At 44.9% G+C, this 14322-nt stretch overlaps 1 protein-coding gene across 1 annotated transcript in view; it reads right to left on the bottom strand.

Annotated features, from left to right (window-relative positions):
* The window catches only part of LOC144149604 (uncharacterized), a 39157-nt gene extending 27121 nt beyond the window's left edge, over positions 1–12036 (bottom strand). Inside the window, exons 1-3 of the mRNA XM_077681245.1 lie at positions 11839–12036; positions 11230–11310; positions 9576–9678 (exon numbers count right to left, since the gene is read on the bottom strand). Of these exons, the coding sequence (XP_077537371.1) occupies positions 9576–9678; positions 11230–11310; positions 11839–11868 (214 nt within the window). The 5' untranslated portion in view covers positions 11869–12036. The remainder of the gene's footprint in view (positions 1–9575; positions 9679–11229; positions 11311–11838) is intronic.
* Between the last annotated feature and the right edge of the window lie 2286 nt (positions 12037–14322).

Here is a 14322-nt window from a genome sequence, read left to right as displayed (position 1 = left end):
GAAACCCACATATTCGGCTTCTATGTTTCCTATTCTGTGCGCCTGCAAAGTTTTTACGCTGAAAAGCGTCGCAAAGTGGCATAAAAAAATACTTTAGTCAGGCGCGGTGACAAACTATCAGCGCAAAAGGGCGAAAAAACGGCAATTTTCGGAGCGCTCTATCTCCGCAACGGTGCCACCGGGCGCGGCCATTTTGATATGGTTAGATCGGCCGAGCGATCGTCTTTCCGGTTCCGCTCGTCTCTTGTATCTTCGTTCATTCACAAACGCACAAACGGCAGAAAAGAAACGACGCACAAACGAAACTAGAAATAGATGCTGAAGCGCTATTGGTCCTCCGGTCTCCTGATTGGATGTCGCGGGCGCAACGCAAGATGGCGGCCGCCTGAGCTGCGTAGCGAGCGGATGAAGTTCATTTTCGCCGCTTCGCTCGGCCGAGTTTCTGTTCAATCTGTGGTATTCAACACGCACGTTATCGCGATGGGAATGCCAGAGATAACGAGCCAGATTACGGGAAGTTGTGCGGCTCGAAAGGCGGAGGTCATCGAACGCTTCGTGGTGCGCGTGACTCTACCGTCGCCATGCTCCGTGCGCCAGACCTTGGAGGGTGACGCGGTGTGCGCGCTTGCGATAGCGGTTCGTGAAGTGAACTTTTAGTCGGATTTGCGATGTTTACACGCTTAGTTATTGCTGTGTTTTGAATGTGGGCTCGCTAGCCTTGAGAAAGAAACGGTCGACGCGTCAAACGCTGCGGCGCGCACGGCATAGCCGACGCGCATTGGAGCATCACATATGACTGGGCAACCGGTTACGATTGAATGCCAGTAGTTGTAATTAATGCCTGCGACGTTAGATTTAATATTAAAAGTGACCTGACAAGCCATATCAGGGATAATCAAAGTACGATATGTCACGGTAAGCGTGCGCTGCGATGTGCGCGAGTCATATCGCCTTTCTTGCGCTACGTTTTTTATTCCTGTGCACTTGTAATTTTCATGCAAACAGGTTTGAGTTAGTAATATAGGAATAAAAATATGCTCTCTGCGTTAAAAATGTACGTTACTGTGGCAGCATTTAACAGTGATTTTTTTAGGGAAATTATTGATACCATTGCTTAGGGCATACTGGCTGTGCTGCGAGAAATATTGGATGCCTTGAATGTCAAAAGTAGTAAAAAAATATGCTCTTGCATTGAAGTTGGGAGTTATGCAGAATACTCTACCAAGCTTCAAAGTAGCTCATTTTCATCCTTGTGGTATGCAAACTTTTGGCAATGAACACCTGCACGTATGAGTACTAAGTTGCTGTGCCAGGTAAGATAAAGCATAAAAAAAGCCAAAATGTTCAAATTTAAGTAAAAAAAATGCTTAACTTGTTGCCATGGTGACAACACTGCAAAAGGAGGTTGTCCACTGCGATACAGCCAACCCACTAACCTACTTTGCATTGAAAGCCCATTGAAACCCATCTTCCCCTCCGGTTGGTTTGCAAAGGGGGTATGTACTCTTCACGGAGGAGCTGAAAATGATGTTTTCTGGAAAGAGAAAGGCTGTAAAAGGCACTCCAATTTCAAGGCAAGGCCTTCCAGAAGCCCCATGTTCAAAAGGACATGAAAGGCTGCAACCGTGGCGACTTTTGATAAGTGAAACCTATGTTGCAACTTCGGAAGCCGTTTTCTCAAAACAGTTTTTTTTGCCACCTATGTCGCTTGTACCAGGGATTTCTTCGTGACCACTGGGTCTATTTTGATTCCGTTTCTTGCATTACATTCCTTGATGAACAGTTCAGGGCGTGACACTTTTGGTTTTCCAGATTTGTTTTTTGTGACTTTTTTATTCAAATAGTCGTTCACAGTCGACATGCCTGTTGCACATTAACCTCTGAAAAAATGAAAACTAAAAAATATTGTTTTGTAAAAAAAAAATTCTAAAACTGTCACGACCTCGCCCATTCATTTGGGAATGCAAAGCACTTCGAACAAGTTTTCTATCGTGTTTTATAAGTCGCTCAAGCTCGGTACAAGCGGAACAGAAAGAAAATTTAATAAATAAAAAAGTTATCAAAATATTATCTTGAAATTTTTATGGTGTTATCACAGAAGCATTTCCAGTTGCTGTGCCAATTTTCATCAAAATCCACTCAGAAATAAAAAAGTTGATTTTGAAAGCCACGTCCCCCCTTAAGGGGGCACATGGGTCTTCGATCGAAAACTGTTGTTACAGTTGTCGTGATAAAAATTTGTTTTTGCGTAAAATGAACATATTCAAATTTATTCGGATTTATATATGATTTTTTTGACAGCTTTTGTAAATAAAACTGCTGGAGGGATACAGCTGAACAAGGTACTAGTGAACTGTGCACAAACCAAGGAGTGCAATAAGACTAAAATTATTGTTCTATCCGGTCTGTAGCAGAAGTTAGGAGCATTTGAAGTTTTGGCCTTCAAGCTAAACTGGTTTTCCTAGTACCCACGTTCCAGGCCCAAACTTCAAACGGTTGTAACTTGATAGAATGATAACTTTAGTCTTATTGCACTGCTTGATTTGTGCACAGTTCACTGGTACCTCGTTCAGCTGCATCCCTACGGCAGTTTTTTTACAAAAGCTGTCAAAAATTAAATATAGAAATCCGAATAAACTTGAATATATTCCTTTTACACAGAAACAAATGTTATATCTACAATCAGAATGAAAAACTGCATACGTCCCCAAATTTTCCTTATCATAACTGTAAAAATAAACTTTTTTCGGTTTTGCCTCCTCAGTAAACATTTCAGATTTTAACAACATATTTGATGGGATTGCCAGTCACATCCCAGTTGGTTTGGTGGCATGTACTGCACATTCAAAACAAATTTGGCCAAGACGAACGTTCGGCGCAGCTAGCCATTAAGCAGCTGTAGGCGGCAAGCACACTTTCGGAGTCGCCAGCTCGCTGAAAAGGCAAGGTATGTCATGCCCTGGTTTCCACACGGCTAATGTGGCCCCACTTTTGGCACCCTGCTGTAGCAGACAAATTCAAAGGCATGGCAGCAGGTGTTCAAAGCCAGATTGTTCATCACCTCAAAGCTATCAGCTCTCATGCATATGTTTCAGATCAGGTAACTATCAACTCCTGGTTGTAAAAACTTGATCAAAAAGCTGGACAGCCAAATGACCAAACAAAACTCCCCACTCACATGAAACTATTAGAGGAGCACCTACACCAAAATATTTACAAAAGCTTGTATGGTCCATTGCAGAGATCCCTTTCCTCCAATGTCTGTTATAATTATGTCTTTGCTAGGGATCCATTGTAAACCAATGATGGCTGCCGACACCTGCAGATGCCAAGCGAAAGTGGCGCAGTCACTGAAGACTACATGCGAATAGATGCCTTTGACGTCGAAGCAGGCAGCCAGCCAAAGAAGCGGTCAGCCCTGCCCCTACCAGTAGGCTCAGAGCTAGAACAAAAACACAATGACAATCTTGGTGGGGCCTGTGGCATCTTTCACCTTCCCTTTAACAACTGAGCGGTCCGAGACATGTTGTACACAATGGGACTAATCCCTTGAGCTGGGCAGTTAGATAGGCAGTAGTGAAAGCGGCTCTTCAGTGTGGTACAGAAGGTTGTGACGCCTCCCCCATGCATGCTGCCTTAACAGACAAAAGCAATACTGATGACAGGAATAGCGTTGCAGCTATCAAACATAACACGCTGAAGATATTCGAGCTCTCCAGATGAACCCAGGCTTAAGCTTCAATCGAACAAAAACCTTGATGTAACAAAGTAACAGTTACGCAAATTCGTGCCAACTATATTTTTAGCCTCAGTATAAAGAAACAATTTCCTCAGAATTTAGATATAACAAAGTCCAAGCAGTAAAATTGAACTTACACAGAACACCAACTTCTCATTCTGCCAACGCAGCATTATAGAGGCAACCGACAATGCATGGAGTTGTGTGGCAGCTTGCCATTTGTTGCATTCCTCTTTTTCTATCTGCCAGAAAGGTGCTTATCTGTGTTTACCATCTCTTTCATACCAGAATGTTGCCTTATCACGTCATCATCCATGGTTCAAATATTCTCCCTCAGCTTTTATTATCCTCTTTGTATTACCTATGCGTGGATAGTGATAGCTCGGGCCTCTAACAAAACCAAATAAATGAACAGGAAAGTGAGCCAAAGAGAGAGACGAAAAAATGGCCACGTATCTGCTCCTTTGGTTGCAAATGACGACGAAAGGCGATAGTCTGCTGTTCCTCTCCCGTCTCGTTCCTCCAAAGATAACACGCTACAGGTTTTGCTCAGGTCAATTTAAATTTACCGCGTTCCACTGCCCCACGCCGGGTGCCTCGACGCCAGCGCTGCTGTACGGCGGAGACGCGCATGCATCGAGGCACCCTACCACAACGTTTATAGAACCACGTTGCCTTACTCCACGAGCGTTTCATCCCGAAAACAGGTGCAGAAAGACGTAGACTAAGAAGAGAAATACACAGGACAACGCGCTAACTAGCAACTAGTCTAGCAACTAGTCTACGTCTTTCCGCGCCTGTTTTCGAGATGAATCAGCACCAACTCGCCCAACTTGCCATCCTGTTAGAGCGTTTCAAGCGGAACGTGGATCCCATCTAGTGGAATCTTTCGTAACTGTTTCCGTTTGATTTCTTAGATGCCGGCAGGAGCTATAGGGACCGGGCGGCCGTTGTATGGCACCACCGTCGCTTCAGCGAACAGCGCCGCCTGTGGCGAACTGCTCGTCAGTGGAATACCGGTGGCGGTCAGCGCAGCGTAACTGTGCATGGCTTTCTGTCGTTTTTCTGCGGTGCGGCTTGCAAAGTGTACGTAACCCCACGTACATTTTTCAGATCGGTAAATCTTGAGCGTGGATGTGACGTTTACGAGGCATTCCATGCGTGTGATTTACGCCCATACTCAGTATTTACAAATAGCAGATGACGCTCAATGCGCCAAGCTGGAAGTCAAGCTGGAAGTGAAAGTTCCTTGCTTCATGCAATTTTTTGATGCCTGCATGCAGTTTCACGTATCGAGGAGTATACTGCAGCTAAATGCTCCCACAAAGCCGGTGTGTACAACTGATTTAGGAATGCTGCGGCACTGGCCTTGGGCAGTTGATGACGAAACGGCGTCGACGTCGTGCACAAGCGAAAGACAAAGTTGGGGGGTGTCTTCTAAGATTTACCTCAAAACAGAAATTGTGATGGAAGACGCTTCCGTAACTTCATTACCTACGGCTGAAACGTGTTTAATTTCACAGAAATGCTCTTACTACAGTCATCGGGAATCGGAATCGTTGATAGCATAAATACCGCATGATAGTAGAACGTTATTGCTTGTCGTGGAGAAGCATTGCTTTACAAGAATTGCAATGGTTGCTGGCGAGTTGGCAAATGGTTTTCCAAAAACCCATTCCTGCGTGGCTGAAGGACGCAAGACAGGAGGGCGCCCGAAACCTGTACTCAGCTTCACAACTGAATGCTGAGGTTGGTTTACAAGCTGCCACCTACGCTTGAAAAATCATGCACACCTTCGTCTAACGACGATGAGGGTTTATCGCAAAGCTCTATCGTATGGGTTTCCTTGGTTGCCTTCTGGATTTAAACTTTGACTAGTTGAGCGTCGAATTTGACCAGCACGCAGTTTGGTCTTTTGATCGCAGCGTCTTTGACTTTGACCATTTCCCATTCGATTTCGCAGGAAGAAAGCCTTGCGTTCAGACATAATAATCATTAGACGGAGGGCTAGATGATTTTGCTGTTTAATTTTGAACTTCCATGCCCCCCTCTCCAAATGTAAACTTTGTCCAGCGTGTCGGAAATGTGTCTGTGATGGAGGACTCGGGCTGATGCACCCACATTTGAGGCAACTAATCGCACGTTTTTGGTGTATTCACCAGGCATTACACGATTTTTTAGGTACTCTGTAAAGAATACTTAAGCATTAAAAAACACCGGCTCATGTTAACACTGCCACATTTTTTAACTATCGGTGCCAGCCTTTATTCTACGCAGGTGGTAAAACGGGAAGGGGAGGAGGGATGGTGGATGGTTTGTAGCTTGGGCTGTTGAGTTGGTGAATAACTTTGGCTCCTGATAAAATGACCACCACAAATGTGGGATTTCCATTTCGGCTTTCAGGCTCCCATGCTGTCACAGTGTCGCTCACCAAAACCGAAGGCACAAAGTTCACGGTTACAGAAAGTGTAAACTACCGCAACATTTCTACGGCTACACGGTAATCCATCTTGTATGCAGGTGCCTTTCTATTGAAAGCACACGTATCGAGGTATCCCATCTTGAAGGCTGGCGTGCAAACCGTAGTCATTGAAACCAGTGAAGATAATTTAAAGTGGTAGAAATGAATAATAATATTGGTAATAGTTCTATTCCTACTCAGATCGCGCCGAGCCAGGAGCAGAGCGCTGCAAAAAGCGCTCGTGTCAATGTAGCCCTTTCCCAACCTTACAAGCATCCAATAAGTTTGCGTAGCCATTAGTGCATTTAAGAAAATAATACTACTAATAGTATTTTTATTCGTACTCAGAACGGGTGTAGCCAAGCGCTCATGCCATTGCAGCCGATACCCAACTTTAGAAGAGTCCGACAAGGATACGTAGTCATTACTGCATCTAAGAACCCAAAACATCTGTCGAGACTTTGTTTCACCGGACATATACGCTCACAACACCACCAAAACATTCAAAGCACCGAAGCAAACACAACAAAAACAACGGGAGGCTGTGTAGTCCAATGCACCGGCTCATTCCACTGACGAGGGGAGCGCCGAGTGGTGGCGCCACCCGTCCAGCTGCCCGGTCCCTATAGTAGTGTGAGCAAAAGCAGGCGACTGTTTTCGGCAGTTATCCAAGCATCCACGAATTTTTTAATAATAAAACACTGTGAATATCACCCCTGTATTGATTTTGCGCCTTATATTTGCATAATGTCTTGTTCTTATTCAACAATATTGACTAGTATGAAAATTGACACCAGACGTAGACGTTCAGGTTTGGCTGCGAGTGATAAGACTATTGCGCAGCTTCCGTTTCACTTTTGCCGGGTGGCTGCATTGCGTAACACAGACAGACATACCAAAATTTCTGCATTTAAGTAGCCCACGAAAGACCATAGTCTTTAAAATAACCAGTCCAGGGGCCCTCCCAACTGCAGAAAGAAGAAAATTAACATTCCCCTCTGTTGCAGCAAGGGAATTTGTTGATAAGGTCTAACGCGCTGACGCTACACAGGCGACCAGGCACACTGTAGTGGAGGGCTCCGGAATAATTTTTGACCACCTGGGGATCTTTAACGTGCGCCGAAATCTCGAACACACGGACGTTTTTTGCTGTTCGCCTCCACTGGAAAAGCAGCCGCGGCGGCCGCGAATCGAACAAGGGCACTTGTTAATTGCGAGAATTTCACTACTTCTGATTGGAACAAACATCAAACGCCTGGTACCGTGCAGGCCTGCACCTGTGATTTCCACACTAATTAGCTCTTGCAGATGACCAGCAGGGAACGAACCACACGCAGCCTGCAGTATGCAATAAATAAAAAATAAAATAAAAGAAGGATCGGGAAGGGAACAGGGTGTAAGTTAGTGTTGGCAACGGGTGCTTCTTTTTTTTTTTTTTTTCTCGACAGTTCCTCTTCCTATATATTCCTCCCCAGTTCCCGAATTGGGTGTTAGAACAATAATCATAGCTCACATTGCTCTTGCTCATATCTATGCCCGTGTCTGCACAGGGTTCGTACAGGCTTCAAAAGCAAAAATTCAAGGGTTTTCAACGACTTTCAAGGACCAGAAAACACAATTTCAAGGTCCCCATCTAATGTTTTATCTGGGATTATTTATAACTTTTCCAACACAATGCAAAAGTTTTTTATTGCCCAATACCTAAGCACATTAGTGCACATTTAGATAGGTGTTAACAGGTTCGTAAATGCTCCCCCAGCTTTGTTTTTTTTTTATTTCATGGCTGGTATTTAGAGGTTTTTCTTTTTTCTTTGTGTTTTGCCGAGGCTGTTTGATTTCTAAACTTAGTTAATGTTGCCTGCATCTCCTGCTTTGTCAGCAAGAGTATCAGCTGAAATTAAATCGAGCAAGTGTTGCTTCAAGGCAGGATGAACTATGTACACGTCCATTTGCACGTAAAAGCAAACGTAGATGGAGCGTATGAGGCACAGCAAATATGCAATGAGCAAGCGTCCACAGACTAGATAGAAGATGCAAGATAGAGAACAGAAGCCGGCTTTCACAGGATTGTATCAAGACATGAATTCTATTGAGGAGTGCTGCTCCCAATGTTGCCTCGTAATAATGAAAATTTACCAAACTTGTAATTTCACACAATACACTGACACTTGATTGTAACAATGTTTCTTCACATTTGTTAACACCTAAAATCTATGACAAACACTTTAAATTCTTATGAAAAGACAGGGCCATTGATTCTCTCAGGAAAAATCAAGGGTTTTCAAGGACCATTTAAAAATTCCAGGACTTTCCAGGCCTTGAAATTGACACTTCTAAATTCAAGGGTTTTCAAGGACCTGTGCAAACCCTGCTTCACACCAGACTGCGGCTAGGTGGCATGTACGCAGACTTAATGCGCAGTAAAGCAGCTTGGAAGTTTCAATCTTACATACGCTGTGCGGAATCGATTTTAGCTGCGAACCAGGTGCCTAAGGAGAGTCGCGGAGTCCCCATTGAACGAAATTTCACTATAACGAAGGGGAGGATTTGTTACATTGACGTTTAATTGTTCACAAATCCCGGAAGTGGGGACTCAGAATGAAACACTGGAAAACAGAAATAACCAAACAAACTGAGCGTGAAGGCTTCCCATCATTGTCCTCCAATTTTCACGTGCTTCCGGTCCCAAACGCACCACGGTGGGCAGCCTCCGGTAATGCAGGGCTCATTCATTCATCAGCAAATTTATGTCCACTGCTGGACGAAGGCGCCTGCCAATACAGGAGGTTTCAGCCAGATTCGACGCTAGGGTGGCCAAATCTTGTCCTGGTGAGGGTAGGCTATTCTTTCCCCCAGAAAGCCTTCCTACTACGATGGCACTATCCCCAACGGTAACCAATCCTAGCATTTCTACACAACCAGGCAGCACTCCACACTCGCGAGATACGTGAAACGCAATTACATATGAAACTGCTCAAGAACGCCAAATGGGGCCGCGCGCCAAACTGGTGTCGCCCCAAAAAACCTGCCAGACACTGAATACATATCCACAATGGAAGTTTTAGAGCAAGTTTGGGTTTTTAAACAACGAAAAAAAAAAAAAAAAAAAAGAGTTATGGCTGTTTTATGTGCTAGAGCTACAGCTGGACTACGAGGCATGCAGTAATGGGGGTTGCTGGATCAATTTTGATCTCTTGGGGATCTGTAACGTGATGAAATATTGATCCTGCCACCCAAAAATGTTTGGGTTTCTCAACAATGCAATTTAACAGCTTCCCACACACCTCTAGTAGCTATACAAGCCCGCCCCCAAAACTGAACATAGAAGGGGAGGGCACGCAAGAAAGGTGTAATGCAGGGGACTCCACCACTCACCAACTATCAAGTCCCCGCTCACGCTTTCCACGGCACCTGGCTTCATTGACGTGATTTCGGGCAGCTTGCTTTCCAAGAGCTGAGACAGCTTCGCTTCAACAGCCTGGAGACAAAGCGGGCAACAAGTGTCAGCACACGCACACACAAAGTTGTACAGCAGCTTTTTACACAATGTGACGAAAGGTGACGAAAAGCAATATATTTGTCACTAAGTGCGTGCCTACATCATAAGGCCCTCTCCCTAACCCGAACGTCACCTTCCACTCAACGTACCCTCAATGGTGGAAAAGCGAGTAGATCTAAACATACACGTGTTCTTGAGGGCAACAGCTAAATAACCCATCACACTCTTTGTCCCAACCAATTTCTTCAAGAAATAAAAATTACTCTTTTGTTCTTACCCCACCAAATGACGCACACTTTACTATCACCGGTACAGGCTTCCAGAAGGCTCTCCAGAAACTGATCGTATAAAAGCAGCGCAGGAGAAGATAGCCGTGCATGGTCAGGTGTCGGCAACAAAGCAAAGAAAGCATGGTTCACGGCATGTGGTCACCACCTTACATTTGGCCATTATGTCATTAGGGCCAAACCAGCTGCTCAAGTCCCACCACACAACAGTGGCCGGTGTACCAGACTCTTGAACGCTAAACAGTGTGACATCGGGTTCATTATTAGCAACGCATTAAGTAATGACACGATAATACTTACAGCTTTACAAGCATTTGTGTTCATTTCAAAGATCACGATTTCTCCTGTTCCATACAGTGGCATTACAAACAGTACTATTTGGAACAATCACTGACACACGAGCACTGGGGTGGTCCATGTTTTACAAATTTTTTTACATTTTCATTCTATGATAAGTTACTAGCGAACACTTTTAAAAAATGCAGCACATGTATAACCAAAATGTTTTACTGCAAAATTTTGTTTTATAACCAAAAGGTATATGCAAAACAGTTTGCAACTAAAATGTTTCACTGCAACAAAAGCAGCCTTGCAGAAACATTTTCAGAGATTTGAAAGTTGTGATAACTTTGTGTGCCCCTAATGTAAACAATTCAAAACCAGCAATGTTGAACACAAAGAAACTGACAGTCTTGCCTTTTTCACGAGGTGAAAAAACTTAGCAACCATCAGAACTGCCTACTTCCAATGCACATGCTCAAGTTGGCAGCTCTGGGGGCAAATTTTGTACACAAAGAACACCCTGGTGTTAAGTGCAAATGAGTACCGCTAAGTTAAGTTTACTGTCATCATATCTTGATATCAGTTTTTTAAAAGCCGAAAAGAGCTAGGGTGTTTTGTCAGGCATGGGGTACTATTAGCACTAGCTTGAAACCTGCAATAAACATACTTCTTAGACTTCTGATTTTGAACGAGGATACACATAAGTGCATCATGTTTGAGTCAACTTCTTTTGAAAGCAGAATTGCGTGAAAAATGCGGGAAGCATTGATTCAGGCAGTTGGCTACATAGGAATGTGAGATTGAAGTTGACCTTTTCTACGAGACATGGCAGCCGTAAAGCAAAACACGTGCCACTGCGTAGTAACGATGTTTTTGTTGTTGTTTAAGCATGCGAAAATTCCCCACGACATTTTCAGAAGTTTTGCATGCATAAGCTGTCTTTTCATACACATTCGCTGACCTTCAATCGGGTTCGGGAGAACCAGTCGTCGCTGGGCTGAATGAAGCGAACTTGTGAAGAGACGACTTTGCCCGGACCGACCTGCGAAAAATTCGCAACGAATCGTGAGACACAAACCGGGGACAGCCACAAAGGACGCCAAATCGGGTATACTAAATAGAGGCGACCCTATGAATGATAAGGGGCTTCGCAGATTTAGGGCAATGCACACAGTACACAAATTGGCGCCATTCAAAAAGCGCGCCAAACGGGTATCGCAAAGGTGAAGGCTCCGCAAGAAGCAAGTACAAAATTCAGATTATACAGGCCAGTATGCACACGAGCGAACATGCGCCGTCCTCGCAAATAGGCAAAAATACGTAAAAAACATGGAAATACTGTGGTCACGCTTTGACGTCGAAGTTGACCTGTCAGCCATGACACGGCCCGGGGCGCAAGAAATGATTACAGCGAGCGCCCTAACTTCGCTGTAACTTAACGACAAAGAACTTCACACTGGCTAGAAACTTTAAGCGTGAATTACACCTCTCGGAGCTCATTCGTACGTCGGCGGGACGTAAGAAACGGACTGCAGCACCACACGGCAATGAAGCAAACGGATCACTTTACCTGCAAAAACTTCGCAATATGCTCCATCATGCCGTTCCAGTCGACTGTCGCTGACACAAACCGCGAATAAACAAAAAAAAAAAAAACGCAACTATTAGGCACCTTAGACGAGACTGAACAGAGTTGGGAAATGTTTACGCGCCATCCCACAAGCAGCCTGGCCCACGGGTACGCGGCAAATGTTTTTCAGCTGTCGTAACTGGCCAACGGTTTCGGCCAGTTTGGCGCTAACAACGTCATCACATAACTTCATTCTTCATATGCGTGCTAATGTTAAAAAAATTAAAATATAAATTTTTAGGTTGTACTGCACGTTTGTTTTACATTTTAAAACTACATGTCCAACATAAACTGAACAAAAAAAATACAATACTGCGCCTGTAGACGTTGAGCAGATTGGAAATGGAAACGCCGCGTAGGTTTGGTTGGTGCCCTGGAGGTTGCTTTGGTCTCTTCGTAAGTTTAGCTGTGTTCTCAAGATGAATATATAAAAACGTAATTGTTCCTGAGCCAACACCTTCCAAAGTGCGACGCAGCTTTTCGTCATCTTCTAATGAGCAGCCGTGCATCGTGCTTGGGGCCTTTCAACAGACGATCACGCCAGGACTTTGAAATGATGAGCAACCGTCTTCTGAACTGTTTATACCCAGGCTAGAGTGAACTAGAAGTATACTTCTAGTTCACTCTACCCAGGCTGACATTAAGAAATGGATGATAGTGCTCTACAAGTTATAGGGTAGGCTCTTACTGCTCTAATCTAGTTAAAACTAGATCGATCGCAAAATGACAAGCCGAGTTAAGCATGCTGCAAGTGACTTTGAGTGCAAATAATGCTCGGTCTAATCTGCCGTCCAAACATGTGTATATTTGGTCGCCCTTTGCTGTGATTGGCATAAAAATCAGGTGTGTGTCACTTTTGCTAGCTACGAGACTCAAGTTTACCTACTCTGCTTCGTCAAAAGCAAGATAGAAATAAAAATACAGTGTCGTCTGCTACTGGCTGCCTCTTGAGATTCCGTCAGAAGGCATCCGCCGATCCGCGTCTGACACGCCCACTGCCTGTCTGTCTGCAATCTCTGGATGCCTGCTGGGTAAAATCTGATCCTCCGAAGACAAGGAATGCTTAGCGTTTAAAGCACTGCCAAGACATAAATTATGCCCGATTATTTTTTTGTCACTGTTGATGATTGCATTTCTCATGCGGGTAGAAGATCGCAGGTTGTGTGCACTGCGTGGATGTCTCCGTTTTTTGTGTGTGGCGCTCCATACGCTGCCCAACATTCTTTTGACACTTCACAACATTCTTTTGACATTCTTTTGACACAACATTCTTTTGACACTTCAAAAGTTCGGCCCCAAGTGTTTTTTTTTTTTTTTTGCTTGTTTTTCACAGCTTGATTTTCACCGGCTGCATTTTCATGTATTACATGAAAATGCAGCCGGTGGCTCTCGGGACAATTAACCAGAGAGCGCATAAAATAGCTGTGCGAGGCCAAAACTCAGGCACATGAACACGCTGACAACAAGCAATAAATTGGGATTTTGTATTCAAGTTTATGCCATGTTTCGAGTCATACGAGGTAGAACTGAAATCCATCACGGCTTGCAGGTTTGAGCGCAATCAAAAACAGGAACTCTGGATTATCATTAGTAGTAGTAAAACGTCGTTTGAAGTGGGTGACAGCAATGCATGATATGAACGGGCAGCCTTTGCTCTAGAGGCCAAGAGTTGCTGGACGTCCAGATGGCCGGTGGTCATCAGTTTCTCCCACAGTTACTCCCGAAATAATTTTCTTGGTATCTCGGCCCACGGGCGTTTTCGCGGCAGCCGCAACCTCCGTTCTCGGGTGCTCTGGGCGTCACCTTTTTTCGTCTAGTCGCGGTGAACGCCGCGAGCATCGTCACGAGAGACGCGCAGCGAGCCAACGTAACTAGAAGTAACCAACGTTACTAGAATATTCTAGTAACGTTGCAGCGAGCGGTAGAGCTGGTCATCGCCCTGGCCATCGCGGACCCAGAGACGACGACGGTGCTTAGCGACTCAAAGAGTGCAGTGCGCAATTTCGCCAAGGGTTGGCTGTGCTGTGAAGCGGCGCGGGTGCTCGAGCGGGTGAACATCCATGGACGCAAGGTGACAATCAAGTGGTTTCCCGCCCACGCGGTGAACGAGGTATCGGAACTCGCCACCAACCACAACGAGACGGCGAACGAATTATTAGCTGGCCGACCGGCAGCAGTGGAATCGTCTGCAGAGTGGTGGACCGAGACGAAGGACAGGTACGATACCTTTCAGGGTATCACCAAACATTATAGAAACAGTAGGAGGGTGCTGGCACCGCCTCACCCCGAGCTAACCAGGGAAGAGCGTCCACGTTCAGACAGCTGCAGACGAATTCACTGATGACCCCGGTCGTCATGAAACACATACAGCCAGAACTCTATACGGACGACACGTGCGTGTTGTGTAACAATGCTAGGGCCTCG

The sequence above is a fragment of the Haemaphysalis longicornis genome, unplaced genomic scaffold, assembly GCF_048455015.1.
Source record: "Haemaphysalis longicornis isolate Haplotype H1 unplaced genomic scaffold, Haemaphysalis longicornis Haplotype H1 scaffold_8, whole genome shotgun sequence".
In the NCBI taxonomy this organism is placed as follows: Eukaryota; Metazoa; Arthropoda; class Arachnida; order Ixodida; family Ixodidae; genus Haemaphysalis; species Haemaphysalis longicornis.
The sequence above is the reverse complement of the archived record's forward strand: the minus strand, read 5'-3'. Positions and strand labels throughout refer to the sequence as shown.